Source organism: Mus musculus, chromosome X (genome assembly GCF_000001635.26).
Source record: "Mus musculus strain C57BL/6J chromosome X, GRCm38.p6 C57BL/6J".
NCBI lineage: Eukaryota > Metazoa > Chordata > Mammalia > Rodentia > Muridae > Mus > Mus musculus.
In genome coordinates, this window is record NC_000086.7 from 114,891,895 (window position 1) to 114,910,928 (window position 19,034).

The 19,034-nt window shown below is 39.2% G+C and overlaps 2 protein-coding genes across 2 annotated transcripts; both read left to right on the forward strand.

Moving 5' to 3' along the window:
- The first annotated feature begins 13,117 nt into the window (after positions 1 to 13,117).
- Ube2dnl1 (ubiquitin-conjugating enzyme E2D N-terminal like 1) lies at positions 13,118 to 14,047 on the forward strand. Its single transcript, NM_001276396.1, has 2 exons — positions 13,118 to 13,308; positions 13,496 to 14,047. Exon 2 carries the CDS (start codon positions 13,536 to 13,538, stop codon positions 14,001 to 14,003), a length of 468 nt encoding a protein of 155 aa, NP_001263325.1. The 5' UTR covers positions 13,118 to 13,308; positions 13,496 to 13,535; the 3' UTR covers positions 14,004 to 14,047.
- Positions 14,048 to 15,687: 1,640 nt separating this feature from the next.
- Positions 15,688 to 16,616, forward strand: Ube2dnl2 (ubiquitin-conjugating enzyme E2D N-terminal like 2). Its single transcript, NM_001081661.1, has 2 exons — positions 15,688 to 15,880; positions 16,067 to 16,616. Exon 2 carries the CDS (start codon positions 16,107 to 16,109, stop codon positions 16,572 to 16,574), a length of 468 nt encoding a protein of 155 aa, NP_001075130.1. The 5' UTR covers positions 15,688 to 15,880; positions 16,067 to 16,106; the 3' UTR covers positions 16,575 to 16,616.
- The last annotated feature ends 2,418 nt before the right edge of the window (positions 16,617 to 19,034 follow it).

Sequence of the window (19,034 nt, forward strand, 5' to 3'; positions counted from 1 at the left end):
ATTTAAAGATACAACCAAATAGGCAGAATCATTTCTGGAGGAGCCCATTTTCTTTATCTCAGGTCCTGCAAATTTCTCCCTGGTATTATCAGGGAGGAGCAGCAGCTGAGCTATCCTATCTCCTTTACTAATAGAAAAAACGCCTTTAGGGCTTGAGCACAGGACCTGTATTTCAGGGGAATGTTGACAATCCATAACTCCAGGGTGGACTACTATGCCCTGCAAGGTGAGTGAACCCCGGCCGAGAATAAGGCCCATGGTTCCCGGGGGCAAGGATGGTATAGGCTCCACTGGCACCGGCTGAATACTCATTTGAGGCATTAATAGGAAGTCGGAGGCGGCACGCAGGTCCACCCTTGTGGGTCTTCCTGAGTCGCCTCTCTGACTGCTTCCTGGGTCCTGACAAACCGGTTCCCATATCTTTGAGGGCCCTGGGACCGAGGGCCCGATGACCCGTTTTTTGGCACATCAGTTGATTGACTATCAGGTGGGGGAAGAATTCTGCCCTTTATATCCCTCACAGAGCGACACTGGTCAGCTCTATGATAACCCTTGCCACACTTAGAGCAAAGAGTGAGGGTCCCTCCCTGTTTACCTGGAGCTCTGCAATCTTTCTTAAAATGCCCAGGCTTCCTGCAATTAAAACATGTCCTCCGATCATTTCTGCCCATGGAGCATTTTTGGGATTGAAGGATGGCAGCCGCTAAGCCTGCATTGGTGAGAGGTCCCCCAAGCTCCCGACAAACCCTGAGCCAGTCTTGTAAACCTTTGTTCTTTCTTGGGGCTATGGCTGCTCGGCACTCCTTTGTGGCTTGCTCATAGATTAGCTGTTCTATCAGAGGCGCAGCTTGCTCTGACTCTCCAAAAATACGCTCTGCTGCCTCTGTCATTCTGGCCACAAAATCTGAGAAGGATTCCTGAGGTCCCTGGATTATCTTTGTTAACTGACCAGTGGTTTCACCTGCTCGAGAGAGCGCCTTCCAGGCCCTAATAGCCGTGGAAGAAATCTGGGCATAAGCTCCCCAATGGTAGTTTGTCTGATCAGCAGAATAAGCTCCCTGACCCGTTAACAAGTCAAAAGTCCAATCTCTCTGCTCTGGAGTCAAAGCAGCTGCGTTTGCTCGGGCCTGCGCTTGTGCAGTTTCATGCCAAAGAGCTCTCCATTCCATATATTTGCCCATACTAGGGAGAGCGGCTTTTACAACCGTTTGCCAATCACCAGGAGTCATAGCGTGATTCGCAAGCCTTTCCACTTGTGCTATAGTGAAATTAGCACTGACTCCATAGTTACGGACCGACTCGGCAAGCTCTTTAATCTGTATATACGCTACCGGAGCGTGGACACGCCCACCCTCGGCTCCTTCAAAGACCGGAAATGCCTGTTGTATTTTCCTTTGTTCCTCCTTTGGAATAAACGAGTCTGTGCATTGCCTCTCTGTCCATTGCCTCTCTGCGCAGGGCTGATGCACTACGCAGGGCGGGGGCTCAGCATAGGGTGGAGGTGCACTATGACCTTGAAGCCGACTGCCAAGAGGCCAAGCAGCAAGCTGGCCTTTGCCAGCCGCTTTTGGCTTTTTCCTTGACCGATTAGCTCGCATTTTATCTGGCTGGCACTTTTCTCTCTCATAACGAGCTGTTTCCTCCTCCAAGTCTGTTTCCTCAGAGGAGAATTCTTCATCTGCTTCAGAGCTACTAAGAGCTGGCTTCCTGAGCTCATCTAGTGACGAGTATCTCCTAGAGACCTCCGCTAATCGATCTTTTTTCTTTTCCCTTTTCCCTCTTTTCCTTCTAATCTCTCTCCAGGTATTCCTACCTGACCTTAACTTTTCCTCGGGTTCAAGACCCTTGGAAAGGCCTGTATACTTATTTTGTGTACCATATTTTCTCTTTGCTCCTACTCTCTCTCCCCGCTTTACTTCTGATAGCTTGTCCTGAATTTCATCTAGAATCCGCCCTGCCTTAACCACTTGATAACATGTGAAAAGGAACAAAAGGGCTTCTAACACTAGAAAAAATTCAAGGCCAAACATAACTTGTAAAGCCATTTTCCACTTTACTTCTGATAGACTGTCTTGAATTTCCTTAGAAAGTTCAAGGCCAGGCTTACCTCGTAAAGCTATACTCACTGGTACTCTCGTTCCCCAGCTGAAAAGTTCTGTAATTCATACAGTTGAATCCTTCTTAACAGTCTGCTTTACGGGAACCTTTATTACCGCGACCCGCAGTTCTGGTTCTGGAATGAGGGATCTTCCTTGCGCCAGTCCCGAGTTTTTTCTCGTCCCGGGTTTCGGCACCAATTGTTATTAGACGCGTTCTCACGACCGGCCAGGAAAGACGCAACAAACCAGAATCTTCTGCGGCAAAGCTTTATTGCTTACATCTTCAGGAGCCAGAGTGCAAGAGAGCAAGCAAGAGAGCAAGCCAGCAAATGGCGAAACCCCATCCCTTTTTAAGGAGAATTATCCTCCACCTAGGATGTATTACTCCCTGATTGGCTGCAGCCCATCGGCCCAGTTGTCATCACGGGAAAGGCAGAACACATGGTGGGAAAACTGCCCCTGCATGTGTGCAGACTATGTTTACCACTTAGAACACAGCTGTCAGTGCCATCTTATAATGGCAAATGTGAGGGCGGCTCCTCACAAAATCAGGACCTTCGGAAGAGCAGTCAGTGCTCTTACCGCTGAGCCATCTCACTAACCCCACACCTATATTCTTTTTTTTAATTAGATATTTTCTTCATTTACATTAAAATGCTATCCCAAAAGTCCCTTATACCCTCCCCCAGCCCTGATCCCAAACCCACCCACTCCTGCTTCCTGGCCTTGGCATTCCTCTGCACTGGAGCATATGATCTTCGCAAAACCAATCCAGAGACTGCACCACCCAGGGATCCACACCCACATTCTTAAAAGTACTTTTAACAAAACTGTGGGCAGGGCATGGTGGCACACTCCTTTAATCAAAGCACTTGGGAGGCAGAGGCAGGCAGATTTCTTAGTTCAAGGCCAGCCTGGTCTACAGAGTGAGTTCCAAGATAGCCAGGGCTACACAGAGAAACCCTGACTCTAAAACAAAACAAAACAAAACAAAACAAAAACTGTGGTTCACCAATTAGAACTTGTTAGAATCCTTTCTTTGGCCTATCATTTGTTCCTGTCTGGGTCCTATAGAAGTTTGTTCTAGGAATATTGTCACACAACATTAGAGAAGGCTTCTATTATTAAACAAAATATTAGCATAATTTTATGGTTCAAGGAATTTTAGAGCTAGATTACTACTCAAATCATATAAGTATTTATTTGTCTCTAACGGTGATAATTCATCAAACATGTAGTTGATATGTTTAATAAGACAAATTAGTGACACATTGGTTTCATGATTGACTAATAAGAAAGCTTAAGATTCTTTCAAAATTTTCTGATTTCCATATTTCATATGTATTTTTTAGAAATCAGAAAAAAAGATCTAAACTAGATCAGAAAAAAGAACTAAAAATTTAAATCAAATTATTTTATGAAAATATCAAGCCACATTTTAAATTCCTGTTAAGATGTTTATAGGTACCAGATTTCTGGAATAAGCTGGTCTCATAAATGTATTTACTGTGTCATTCTCAATCAAATGGTAGACCTGATTTCATGTTTACATCTTAGACTAAAACATCTTGTATGAGAAAAATGAAATATTTATATCTGATAACTTGTAACCTTCTGTTTGCAAACCACAGACCAAAACAATTTAAGATAATATTAACCATGTCCACTATCACTTTCTCACAGGCAGTTCTTATTTGTATTTTCAGGATATGTGGTCAAGAAAAAAAAAAGTCTATTGGATAAATGTTTATGTAAGACACATTAATCTTATTATGAAGAATCTACTGTTAAATAGATTTGCTGATAGCAGCAGTATCCTGCAAAACCTTGCCCACAACCTACTATTTTAATTTCAACTAACAGAGAAGGCAGCTTCTGGATAACATTCAAATATGAAGCAATTATTTGATAAAAATTTTAAAGTCACATTTTTTCTCAATTATTTCATTTTCTGTGAGTAAGAAGTAATATCTCTCATGGCTCTTTTGCCCTATGTATCACAAAAGTCTTCATTATACTTTCTATTTAAAAATCACAGTGAATCAATTCTTGTTCTCACTTTTGTTATTTCATACAAAAGTGTGTGCTACTTCCATGTTTCTGTGAATTTTAGTAATTCTCAAAAGATATATAGCAAATACTTGCTTTCTCAGTGAACTAAAACATTACCTTGAATTACAGTGCTATGACCAATTAAAAAACAAAATGTAACAGGAAAATTATAACAATCAAAGTGTATATTAATTCAGTGTTATAATCCTTTTATAAAGTAGTTTCATATTACCTTATTGAATCATTAAGAACATTATTTTGAGATTTGTATCCAATATATACTGGATATTATCTAAAGTAATTAGTAGTTTATGTGAAAATTACTTTAGGGCACATGATCATGAAATACACTTGTACTACCATGTTCCCCACAATTCTGAAGTATCTAATCTGATAGAAAGAGAGAATAGCCTTTTCAAGACACAGTTACAGTGACAATTAGGTGACATTAGCATGGAGGGCTGGGACAGGGTTCTTTAGAAGGCAGTATATATGCTTTGAATCAGCTTCCAGTATATGATGTAGTTTCTTCCATAGCCAGGATCCACAGGTCTAGGAATCTAGGGGTGGAAAAGGGAAGATTTCCACTCATTATCACTCCTAGTGACCCACTAGGAAAAATTTTGCTTCCTGTCCCTGCAACCCGAAGTTCTGCTGGCCTAAAATTTTGATTCCTCCTGCCAAGAGCCACAGCAAACATTCCATTGAACTAGAAGCTCAGACTTCCCCCTGGTCATTTTGGCTTTCTAATGTCCTGAAACCTACAGGCTAAGAAAAGAATAACAGTCTTAGGAGGGGTGATAGATCCAGATTACCAAGGGGAAATTGGATTGCCTCTCCACAATGAAGGTAAGCAAGATTACATCTGGAGTGCAAGAGAGCATTTAGTCACTTAATACTACTACTATGTCCTGCAATTAAAGTCAGTGGGAAACTACAACAGCCTCACCTAAGCAGGATGAAAAAGGGCACAGACCTATCAGGAATGAAGGTATGGGTTACTTCTTCAAGAATAAGAGTCAAGACTTGCCAAGGTGCTTGCAGAGAGTGGAGGAAACACAGAATGGGTAATAGAGGAAGGTAGTTATAAATACCTTCTAAGGCCATGTGACTTGTCCGGTTGCAGAAATGAGGATTATAAAGTGATATCAATGTTTCTGTTTTATTTTGTTAAGAACACATGTGTATAGATATTTGTGCTTTCTTACAATTTCTTTAACATAAATTAAGAGAATATCAATTGGTATTTAGGTTGAGATACTAAAAGGATGTTCCCAAGGGACATTTACCTATTCTAAATTTAAAATGTGTTTGTGCTTGTACGAGGGATAACTATATCATACTAGGTATATTTATTTATAAGCTGGTTATTGTTTTATTTGGGCATGATATGATTTGTGTCAAGTTGACAAGGGGTAGATTTTGGTGGCTATTCCTGGTTGTCTACTTGACTACAACTAGAAAGAACTACAATCCAGAATTGTAGGGCACACCTGTGATCCAGATCTAGAGGCTAGAAGACAGAGCTTTCTGATTTGGATCTTGACATGGAGAACTTGAGGCACAGTGGCCAAGACACCTTTAATGCCAGGAGACTGAGGCAAGGAGATCTCTGAGTTCAAGGTCAGCCTGGAACAAAGCACATTCCAAATCGAGGTGTGGTGGCGCACACCTTTAATCCAGGCCACACCTTCAGCTGGAGGCCTACATAAGGAATAATGGAAGAAGGAAGATTTACATTCTTCTTCGACTGCTTGAATTTACTTGCCAGCACATCTGTTGTAACCTACTTCTACAGAAGGCCAGCTGAAACAACTAGCCTTGTGGGACTTAACTACTACTAGATTCCTGCACTTCCCATTCACAGCTGTCCTTTATTGGGTAAGTTAGACAACAGACTGAAAATCATTACAATAAATTCCCTTAATATAGAGAAATATTCCATTAGTTCTGTGACTCTAGAGAATTCTGACTAATACATATTCTAGACAAAAAGATTTTATTACTAATACTTGGCAGATGAAGGGATTGAAATAAAAGCAGTTTAAATAATTTCTTCATAGTCTCACAGCCAGTCAGTGAAAAATCTAAGACTGGAACATATGTAGGCTGCCTGTAAAGCTTAGTTGCAATAAGCACAATAGATCAAGAAACCATGTCACAGTAAAGGCAAATGATGATATAATTCATGCTAAAGATTTCATATTAGTACCTTGAGCATCAATCCATTATTTCATACTTTCTACAAATTTGCATCTCCCCATTTTATAAGACTAAATTGTAAAAATGACGTATTTGGAACATCCCTGAATGTCTGGAATTATTTTATAATGTCTATAGATATAGGAACACAAGAAAGCATTGGTGAAGGGTCTAAAGGAGGTTGGAGATACTAGAATTTATAAGATACACCTGGTATAATGTAAAAGTACAATGGATTGTTATGAGAGTAATTAAGTATTATATGACTATATTCAAAGTTCACTGCATCGTAGCATACTGGAAACCTTACCAAGAATTCATGGCCAGTGAGGTCTTAAACCTTATTAGAGAATCTACTATTATTTTTTTAATATGTAGATATTGTGTTGAACTGTCTTCTATTCTCATCAGAGCATCTTCTTTTTACAATGGATGACAATCAATAAGGTGATTTAAAATTGATCAACATACAGAGAATAAATGTGGATTACTCAGGATCAAATGTGATATCCATGTCACATGCCCTTTCTTTAAGGCTCAGGAAGTCATCATGGCCAAGAAAGTAAGCAGCTGGCAAGAACCAGAGGTCAGAAAAACTATAAGGAAAATACTGTCCTCAGGACATGAAAGAGCTAGCACACTAATAAACTTTCAGTAGCTATGGTTGCCTACAGGAGACCTGCACAAGACCAAGCCACTAAACACTCAATAATAGATAGAAGATGGGATCTCCAGATGTCACTTCTAACTGAGGAAGTACTGACAGTTCCTGCAGTTTCTGAGGAAGAGAGAGTTAGTGTTTTTCAATATTGTAGCCTCTCATAGGAATGGCCTTACACACATACACATATGGGCAGCAGGAATTAGACTCAGTGTTTTAGTAGAAACACAAGAAAAAGAAGACATAAAGTTAGTTAAGAGGAGTATGGATGAGTCAAGAAGAGTTGATAGAGAAGGAGGAAGATGGATATAATCAAAATACTTTATATACATGTATAAAATTCTTAAGGAATAAATATATATGGAGTTTAAATGCAGGTACCCTAAGTGACAGATAATTCAGATCCCACAAGTCAACAGTGAACGAACAAAATCACCAGTGCCTACTGTAGGATATTTATGAGATGTTAATCAAAAAGTCTCCAGAGATTCTCCAAAATAACATGCACAATTGACAATTGCTCATGGTGGCCCACAATCCCCAGATTACACAATCTTATTGCGAGGATACTAGAAATTTATATAAGACACAGAGAAATCATGCACTAGATGCTTCTTTAATGCTTAGATTTCAGAGTTCCAAAAGGTGCTATGCAGACAGCTGAAGGGGAAAAAAATCATCCATGCTGCAGTACTGACCTGGCAGGAAAGTTGTGTCCACTGATGAATTCGTGATATTATTGTTACTAGAAGTAACCACTTGCTTTCTGGTTGAATGTTTAGCCCACTCCACAAGAGGGAATTCATGTCTGGGACTCTAAACCTGGCCCAAAGCCCATGCCTGTGAACATCATAGAGCTAGGGGACTCTGGTATTATCACTTGCATTGATGGACAGCCTTTTATATATTTATGTTTAAACCTATAAAAACCTGCTTCTATCAACTTTGATCAGATATTCTTCGCTTTTCCAGTAGAGAGTAGTGAATGTAAACTAGTCAAGATGCTGGGAACCTGTGACTTTTTAGTACAGAGCCATAAATGAGAGGTCTGTGTCACCTATTCAAAGCTCAGGAATATATCACAGAATATCCAACAGAGGAAAAGATAAGAGCTGGATGATTAGGATATGAGTACTGCTAATTGCTGTCATCTGGGCATGATATGGTCCTTGCAATCATGAGCTCACAGCAGTGCTGATTGGTTTCAGTGGGTCTAACCTGAGTGAGCCTATCAACATTCAGTAATGGGAAGTCGATTGTAAACTGCCCCACCTAGGAAAACAATTGTCTGTTGAATAATGCCATGAGAAACAGTTATTTTCTTCACTGCTCTAACTATTGGTGAGTCCTACAGACTCCAGTGGATAGGCCCACACTCATCTTCATGCTTTGGCCTCTGGCCTCAGTGGATTTCAAACCAAAAGTAAAAATAAAGATAGAGACAAGAAAATTCAAAGGAGAGTTGTTGAAAGAAAGGAAAATAGAAAAGAGTGAGGGGGGGGATAAGGCCAATGTGCTTAGAATCCATTTTATATACATGTAACATTGTCAAAGAATGAGTTCAATTTTAAAATTAATAAAGAGCTTTTTGTAAAAAAATAGCATAGTACTTGTTCATAAAAACAAATGCAGGTGGAATTAGTACCTTATTTTTGTGACAAGGGTACACAGTGCAGAGGTTCTCCGTCTGGTATTCTTGTGGAGACCGCTTCAGATTTAACTAGAATTTGATTTCCTTGATAGAGAATCTCATGAAAAACTAGCCAACTCTGTATTTCTATTCAGGAATTAAAGGTCAGGATGTCCTGTCTAACTGGTGTTCCACTGAACTGCCATTTTGTTAACCCCCCTCCAGCTAACCACTTACCTTAGCTTCTGTTAAATTGCCTACTTCAGGCAGGCCCACTGCAGCTTTAGTATAGTGAAAGGAAACAATGCTTTGATTACCTGTGAGCTTAATATAATGGTCATTCTAATTCAACAGTTTTCTTCGTTCATTTATATCTGCATGTTAATATCAATCTACTATTGTACTCCCTTAGAAATGAAAAATATCTTAATTGATTCTTAGTAGTGGATTATTACAGAAATTGACATGATAATTTATGAATTAATTATTGTTGTACATAACAACAGCTTATAAAAGGACATGTGAACAAACTCCAAACTCAATAACCTTCAGATACATAGTAGAAGACTATAGGGAAAAAAAGAGTTTTCTACAGTCTTCAAAGTCCATTTTGAATCCCAACTTATTTTAGCATATCTTTCCCTGTAATGTATGTAGTATAATTAACCCAGATGTCCCTCAACAGAGGAATGGATACAGAAAATGTGGTACATTTACACAATGGAGTACTACTCAGCTATTAAAAAGAATGAATTTATGAAATTCCTAGGCAAATGGATGGACCTGGAGGGTATCATCCTGACTGAGGTAACCCAATCACAAAAGAACTCACATGATATGTACTCACTGATAAGTGGATATTAGACCAGAAACTTAGAATACCCAAGATAAAAGTTGCAAAACACATGAAACTCAAGAAAAACAAAGAGCAAAGTGTGGTCACTTTGCCCCTTCTTAGAATTGGGAACAACACACCCATGGAAGAATTTACAGGAACAAAGTTTGGAGCTGGGACGAAAAGGATGGACCATCTAGAGACTGCCACACCCGGGGATCCATACCTTAATCAGCCTCCAAATGCTGACACCATTGCATACACCAGTAAGATTTTGCTGAAAGGACCTGATATAGCTGTTTCTTGTGAGGCTATGCCGGTGCCTGGCAAACACAGAAGTGGATGCTCACTTTCAGCGATTGGATGTAACACAGGGCCCCCAAGGGAGGAGCTAGAGAAAGTACCCAAGGAGCTAAAGGTGTCTGCAACCCTATAGGTGGAACAACAATATGAACTAACCAGTACCCCCAGAGCTCATGTCTCTAGCTGCATATGTATCAGAAGATGGGCTAGTCGCCATCATTGGGAAGAGAGGCCCCTTGGTCTTGCAAACTTTATATGCCTCAGTAGAGGGGAATACCAGAGCCATGAAGTGGGAGTGGGTGGGTAGGTGAGTGGGGGGGGAGGTTATGGGGGACTTCTGGGATAGCATTTGAAATGTAAATGATGAAGATACCTAATTAAAAAAGTATAATTAAAATAAATCAAAACATCTATTTTATTTTTAAAACTTTCAAGATGTATACTAAATAGTCTTAATGTTGTAATACCAACCCACTAATATCCCGAAGCAGATTTATTTTGGAACTTAGAAAATATATAGTTTATAAACGAATGATAACAAGCTCAAGACTGGACTCAAAGAAAAATGCTGGCCACTGCTGGGAGAAATTTTCTTCATCAGATAATTTGAATGAGTAAGTCTTAGGTGATTGTGGGTGGTCCCATTCCTTGGGAAGGTGTTTGCACTGTAGAAAACCTTGGGTTAAGCATGGAACTCTGAGTAAACTAGCAGGCATCTTTCCTCTATGGTACCTGCTTCAAGCTCCTGTTTAAATTCTTGCCCCAATTTTTCTCATTAACAGATTGTGACCTAAAAGTATAAGCTGAAATAGCTGAAATAAACAATTTCATTTTGGTCAGGGTGATTTATAACAGCACAGAAATGAAAGAACAAATATCATTCAAATAGTGCATTGACAGAAAAAGTACAACTTTTTCTCTCTTTCAAAGAAAAAAAATGTTCCTTGCATTTTTAATAATTTAGATTGGGACTAGAGAGATTGTTCACTGATTAAAAGTACTTGCTACTCTTGCAGAATAACCAGGTCCCAGCACCCACCATATAATTTAGCCATTCATAACTCTAGTCCATTTCTAGGCACACACACACACACACACACACACACACACACACACACCACATATACACAGCAAAGCGCTTGTACATAAGTGAAATAAAGCTTTTAAAATATACCTACATTAGAATAAATTATCTGCCATCATTTTTTTTTGATTGTTGAATCAAACATTTTAAATGATGTGTGGTTAAAATGCCATGATCTGCACACAAAATTCTACACTACCTGTAGAAGACATACAGTTGGGCATACTTATCTAAAGGCAGAATTGATCCAAGTGAAATATATTCATTGATTATAATACATTTCTATAACACATATTCTAAAATTTGCAAGACAGTTGTGTCCACATTAATTTGATTGGGCATGAATTTTAAAGATAACCATAAACATACTGAATGCAATTATAAAGTTACAGTTTCCTTTTTATATTTCAATCATTCATCAAAGTGTGTTGATAACATAATAGTGTACACCAGCTAGTTTAAGGCTTAAGCAATATTAGTTTAGCACTAAAGAAAAACTTTCTCAGAAAATGTTTTATTATTATTATATATATTAGTGATATGTTTTGTAAATGGAGGTATGATGTGGCAGGAGGGGTGCACCCCCCCCTTTGAGGGACCAGGCATATGATGGTCTACTATAGAATCAAATTTATTTGGGGGCATGGGAAGGAAGGTTGAGAAGAGAGTAAAGGCAGAGAAAGAGAGGGGACAGCAAACAGAAAAGGGGGAGAGGGAGACAGGAAGAGGGAAGAAAGAGGCAGAGGGGGAGGGGGAGGAGGATGAGGAGAGAAAGGAAGAGGGAATAGGAACAAATGGAGGGGTGGGCTTGGGAGAGGCCAGGAAGAGGGTGAGGTCAGAGAGCACAGGAGGAGGCCACACAGTTCCTGGCTCTTGCCTGACAGTTGCTAGGTAACTATTGGGTGGAACCTAGAAGGAATGCTAACTTTCCAACAGTTAGAAGGTTTAAGTCCAGAACCTAAATGTTAATTTCTTCCACAATCTTTAGTACTTTTAATATTTCTTAAGAATACACCTTTCTAGAATAAGTGTACATAGCTTACGTTTTGGTGAGAGTAATTATATCTATGAAGAGTAAGTATATTCTTATTGTAACACATCATAAACTGCTTTAACTTCTTTATCACTTTCAAAATACAAAACTGAGCCCACTTTCTTGTCCCATTTTCCTCTTCATTTCCAAATTGTCAGATCATCAGTGTCAGTGTCTTTAATCCTGAGAAGCACTAGTCAAGTGTTTGATGTGAATTGTACTACACACTTCATTAGTATCAGTGGGAAACAATCAGACACAGGAAGTTATGAGAATATTCCCAACTCAAGAAGAATAAATGGAAAACAATATGCCTAGTCCTAGAGTACTTTTTATAAAGGAGAATTTTTTAAAAATTAAGAGCAGGGCTGGCGAGATGGCTCAGTGGTTAAGAGCGCCGACTGCTCTTCCGAAGGTCCCGAGTTCAAATCCCAGCAACCACATGGTGGCTCACAACCATCCGTAACGAAATCTGATACCCTCTTCTGGGGTGTCTGAAGACAGCTACAGTGTACTTACATATAATAAATAAATAAATAAATAAATCTTAAAAAAAAAAAATTAAGAGCAATATTACCTATTAATATATTAGCTATAACAACTGTATTGGCATTACATTTATTGCTTACAAGTAATGCAAGCCAGAGCAAGGACTTATTTTTTTCTTCCCCATTTCTGCCACCTTTTTATTAAAAGTTACAATTTTAACTTCTAAGTTAAATTTTTGAAGTTTTTGATTCATATTGATTTTTATAAAAATTTAACAGATAGTTATTTTAAGCGATGTTATCGCAGCATTATATTTCCTAAAGTTGTTCATACTAGATAATATCATCCTGAGGAAACATAAAATTAAGAGTCGTAGTGTATTCACCTTAAAAATATAGAACTTGCAGCAAAACTATTATAGTGAGTACTAGAGGGGCACTGACTGCTATATTCTGAATGGATAGAAGAGATACACTGTGACTCATTAGGTCAAAGTCCAACTGCTCTATGAGGCTGTGCAGCACAGCCAGCTTCGGCCATTTTCCCTTTCCCAACATGCCCCTCCCCTACATTATTCTAATGTGAACACCCACAATGACTTCACGCTAACCCTACCCGACGCTGACCCCACAATGACTAAAGTGCCATTCATTCTTTATTATGCTCTCTGTGACATCATAGAATACTCTTTAAAGGTTATCCAGATACTCACTGAAGGGACCCTGTCCTGAAGCACTGCTAGTTGCAAGCTGTGAGGGAGCTGGAGATATCACCCTGTCCAGACAGCAGTGTTTCCGAGCAGTTGTTTGTCCTCCAGGCATCACAACCTTCCAGCAACTGCATAACAGCCTTCCAGCAACCTCAGCAGATTTTTAGCTCTTGGCCTAAAGCGACAGGAGGGAATCCTTGTAGCCCTACAGGTAAAACACTCCCTCTCCCTCTCCCTCTCCCTCTCTCTCTCTCTCTCTCTCTCTCTCTCTCTCTCTCTCTCTCTCTCTCTCTCTCTCTCTCCCACCCACCCTCCATTCATCTCTGAATTGCACTTTAATAATGTGATTTATCCTCCTCAGCCTACTCATCTGTCTTTCTCTTATCTTTATACCCTAGGTGCAACAGAGCCATCTACCAGCTGCCATACTCAGTGAAGATGGTTCAACCTAGTTTGGGGGCAATGGCTCTTAAGCGAATCCAGAAGGAGTTAGTTGCCTTCTCTCAAGATCCCCCGGCTCACTGTTCTGCAGGGCCAGTGGCAGAAAATATGTTTCATTGGCAAGCAACCATAATGGGGCCTGAAGACAGCCCCTACCAGGGAGGGGTTTTTTTCCTGTCCATCCACTTTCCGAACAATTACCCCTTCAAGCCCCCCAAAGTTTCGTTCATAACCCGAATTTACCATCCAAACATTAGCAAAAATGGAAGTATCTGTCTAGATATCTTGAATTCTAAGTGGTCACCTACACTTACAATTTCCAAAGTTCTTCTTTCCATCTGCTCTTTATTATGTGATCCAAACGCAGATGACCCTCTGGTTCCTGAAATTGCTAAAGTCTACCACAAGGATTTAAGAGAGTATAATAGATTGGCTCGAGAGTGGACTGAGAGATTTGCAATGTAATTTCAACATATAATGGTCATAATAATAAAAGGAGGTGGTTCACTGTATCAGTCATTTTTTTTTTCTTTCTTCATTTGAGTAAAGTGATGTCTCTTTAATCTTTTCTAGATAGATATTGTACAATTTGCAAACTAGGGTAACTATGGGTGAGGGTCAGGGGTGGAAAAGAAAGGAAAATGGATGGGACACCTGCAAAGTACGGAAAGCGAGTGAGGTGAAGGGTATATGTGTTGGGTATGGGGAGGTAGGAGGTGAAAGAGGGGCAGATGGATAGGAGTTGCAGGGGAGAGTGGAGGGAATGAGAATGAGAAGGGAAGGTGGATTGGAGGTTGTGGTGAGAATAAGAACAGATTATTTGAGGAATGCTAAGACTCCAACAGTTAGAAGGTTTAAGTCCAGAACCTATATTTTAATTTCATCAGCAATCTTTAATACTTTTAATAGTTCTTAGGAATACACCTTTCTATAGTAAGTCTACATAGCTTACATTTTGGTGAGAGTAATTATATCTATGAAGAGTAAGTATATTCTTATTGTAACACATCATAAACTGCTTTAACTTCCTTATAACTTTCAAAATACAAAGCTGAGTCCACTTTCTTATCCCATTTTTCTTTTCATTTCCAAATTGTCAGATCATCAGTGTCAGTGTCTTTAATCCTGAGAAGCACTAGTCAAGTGTTTGATGTGAGTTGTTCTACACTCTTCATTAGTATCAGTGGGAAACAATCAGACACAGGAAGTTATGAGAATATTCCCAACTCAAGAAGAATAAATGGAAAACAATATGCCTAGTCCTAGAGTACTTTTTATACAGGAGAATTTTTTAAAAATTAAGAGCAATATTACCTATTAATATATTAGCTATAACAACTGTATTGGCATTACATTTATTGCTTACAAATAATGCAAGCCAGAGCAAGGACTTATTTTTTTCTTCCTGTTTCTGCCACCTTTTTATTAAAAGTTACATTTTTAACTTCAAAGTTAAATTTTTGAAGTTTTTGATTCATATTGATTTTTATAAAAATTTAACAGATAGTTATTTTAAGCGATGTTATCACAGCATTATATTTCCTAAAGTTGTTCATACTAGATAATATCATCCTGAGGAAACAAAATTAAGGGCCATAGTGTATTCACCCTAAAAATATAGAAATTGCAGCAAAACTATTGTAGTGAGTAGTAGGGGGACACTGACTGCAATATTCTGAATGGATAGAAGAGATTCACTGTGACTCAGTAGACCAAAGACCAACTGCTCTATGAGGCTGTGCAGCACAGCCAGCTTCAGCCATTTTCCCTTTCCTAACACGCTGCTCCCCTTCATTATTCTAATGTGAACACCCACAATGACTTCACCCTAACCCCACCCCACGTTGACCCCACATTGACTAAGGTGCCCTCCATTTTTTTTTAAGATTATTGATATACTTCTTTGGTGTATATCATTTACAATTGTTTTCCCACCCACTGTACTTGTTTGATTTTATATGAAATGTATTTCTTTTTTTTTAAACTATGTTCCTTTTTTAAATTAGGTATTTATTTCATTACATTTCCAATGCTATCCCAAAAGTCCCCCACACCCATCCCCCACCCACTTCCACTTCTTGGCCCTGGCGTTACCCTGTACTGATGCTCTCTGTGACATCATAGAATACTCTTTAAAGGTTATCCAGATATTCACTGAAGGGGCACTGTACTGAAGCACTGCTAGTGGCAAGCTGTCTGAGAGCTAGAGATATCAGCCTGTCCAGACAGAGGTGTTTCCAAGCAATTGTTTGTCCTCCAGGCATCACAGCATTCCAGCAACCTAAGCGGATTCTTTAGCTCTTGGCCGGAAGCGACAGGAGGGAGTCCTTGTAGCTCTACTGGTACAGCTCTCTCGCTCTCTCTCTGTCTCTCTGTCTCTGTCTCTCTTTCTCTCTCCCTCTCTCTCTCTCTCTCCTCTCTCTCTGTCTCTCTCTCTCTCCTCCATCCATCTCCGAATTGTGCTTTAATAACATGACTTTGTCTCCTTCAGCATAATCATCTGTCTTTATCTTATCTCTATACCCTAGGCGCAACAGATCCATCTACCAGCTGCCATACTCGGTGAAGATGGATCAATCTACTTTGGGGGCTATGGCTCTTAAGCGAATCCAGAAGGAGTTAGTTGCCATCTCTCAAGATCCCCCGGCTCACTGTTCTGCAGGGCCAGTGGCAGAAAATATGTTTCATTGGCAAGCAACCATAATGGGGCCTGAAGACAGCCCCTACCAGGGAGGGGTTTTTTTCCTGTCCGTCCACTTTCCGAACAATTACCCCTTCAAGCCCCCCAAAGTTACGTTCATAACCCGAGTTTACCATCCAAACATTAGCAAAAATGGAAGTATCTGTCTAGATATCTTGAATTCTATGTGGTCACCTGCACTCACAATTTCCAAACTTCTTCTCTCTATCTGCTCTCTATTATGTGATCCAAACCCAGATGACCCTCTGGTCCCTGAAATTGCAAAGGTCTACCGCAAGGATTTAAGAGAGTACAATAGACTGGCTCGAGAGTGGACCAAGAGATATGCAATGTAATTTCAACATATAATGGTCATAATAAAAAGAGGTGCTTTACTTTATCAGTCATTTTCTTTCTTCATTTGAGCAAAGTGATGTCTCTTTAATCTTCTAGATAGATATTGTACAATTTGCAAACTAGGGTAACTGTTGGTCAGGGTCAGGGGTGGAAAAGAAAGGGAAATGGATGGGATACTGGTTTGATGGTTTGTATATTCTTGGACCAGGGAGTTGCACCATTTGGAGGTAAGGCTTTATTGGAATAGGTGTGACCTGGTTGTAGTAGGTATGTCACTGTGTGTGTGGGCATAAGATCCTCACCCTAGTTGCCTGGAAGACAGTCTTCCATGAGCAGCCTTTTGGATGAAGATGTAGAACTCTCAGCTCGGCCTGGGTCATGCTTGTCTGGATACTGTCATGCTCCCACCTTGATGATAATGGACTGAACCTATGAAGCTGTAAGCTAGCCCCAAATAAATGTTGTTTTTCATAACACTTGCCTTGGTCATGGTGTCTGTTCACAGCAGTAAAACCCTAACTAAGACAGAAGTTGGTATCAGGGTATATTTATTATTCTTACATGACCTTGAAATACATTGAAGTTCCTACAGGGCTGATTAAAATATATATATATATATATATATATATATATATGACAATGCAATTAATCTGAGTCTCTTCATGGTGTCTCTGACAGACTTTTCAGACAAGGGCAAAAAGTAGTCACATTCTTCACCAAAATACCACAAAAACAGTCTTTATGCCACACATTGAAATTCTTCTCCTTTGAAATCTCTTGTGCCAGGTCAACACGGTTCAAATTACTCCCAGCAATAAAGTCTTCCATATTCCTACTAGGATGCCCCATTAATCCCCATTTAAAGCATTCCACTGCTTTCCAAATCTAAAGTCCAAAAATGCACATTTTTTTCAAATAAAAGCATGGTCAGGCCTATCACAGCACTACCCCAGTCCCTGATACCAACTTCTGTCTTAGGGTTTTACGGCTGTGAACAGACACCATGACCAAGGCAAGTGTTATGAAAAACAACATTTTGGGGGGCTAGCTTACAGCTTCAGATGTTCAATCCATTATCATCAGGGTGGGAGCATGGCAGCATCCAGGCTGCTAGTGGAATACTGACTTCCAGGCAACTGGGGTGAGAGTCTTAATCCCACACCCACAGTGACACACCTATTCCAACCAGGTCACACCTATTCCAACAAGGCCACACCTATTCCATCAAGGCCATACCTCCAGGTGGTGCCACTCTCTAGTCCAAGAATAAACAAACCATCACAGGCCCTAAAGATTTATGAAGAAATGTTGGACTAAATTGTCATTTAAGGTCTTTCCACACTGAGAAAATTGTGTAATATATATGTTTTATAGTTATGCTATAGGAATTTGTAATCTAGCTCCATCATCTTCTTTAATCTCTGATAATTATTATCTGTAGATCAAACCATAAATAGTGGAGGACACTACCACCACTAAAGCTGGATAACTGAACTATATGGTTCAAATGAAGGTACTTAATTGATTTCTTGGATAGACATCAAATTCAAAGCAGGGTTATCCTGATGGTGAGACCTATGCCAATGTCTTATATAAAAAAATGGTATTTTTTATGTAAAATAAAAGAATTCCACAAATCCTTGGTGGAACTATATAAACTGGATAATTCCAGTAAAGTAAAATAAATACTAATTTATTTTACTATACTATAAACCATAGTAAATACTATAAACAGAATTAGAATAACACACATAACTGTATTGAAGCAGATTACAGTACAACATGAATGAAGAAGACAATGGTGTGTCTTGTAAAGGAAAGATGCTAGTATGTTACCCCAAAACTATCAAAATTATTTTGTCTGAGTCATCCCTAAAGCAAATACTTGTAGTAAAGCTTATTATTAATGTGAGTTTGTACATTATTCAATATCCTCTGAAAGGGGTAAAGAGAAGGAAGAGAAGGAAAAAGAAGAGAAGGGAACTAAGAGAACTGAATTTACATCTTAATTCTGAAGTCAAATTTTCTACTTGCTTAGATTATATCAGTTTTTTACTTGTTCAAAATTTCATCTTGGACATAAGATCTGTCCACATTATGAATGATTTATGGCTCACATAAAGTAAATTAATTTAAATGCTAATTTCAAAGATAGAATTGAGAAGGTGCGCATTAGCATAAATGGAAGGAGCTAAGAGAAAATAAAGGAGGGTTATGATCACAATACATTGTCTACATACATGAAATTATCAATAATAAAAAGGGAAAGTAGTGACATTGAGGTCTGAACAAAAATTTAGTTAATGTGGCTATTCTATAAAACTATCTCCAGTCACTATATGGCCATTGTCATCTCAAACTCCCTAAGGTTGTACTATTCTCAGCAGAAAACCAGGAGATGGAGGTCAATATCATTCAATCCCAGAGGAAGGGGTCCAGAGACCCCAACACTCACATAT

Excerpts from the sequence above, each read along its gene's own strand:
- Ube2dnl1 (NM_001276396.1), top strand. The coding sequence starts at position 13,536 with ATGGTTCAACCTAGTTTGGGGGCAATGGCTCTTAAGCGAATCCAGAAG.
- Ube2dnl2 (NM_001081661.1), top strand. The coding sequence starts at position 16,107 with ATGGATCAATCTACTTTGGGGGCTATGGCTCTTAAGCGAATCCAGAAG.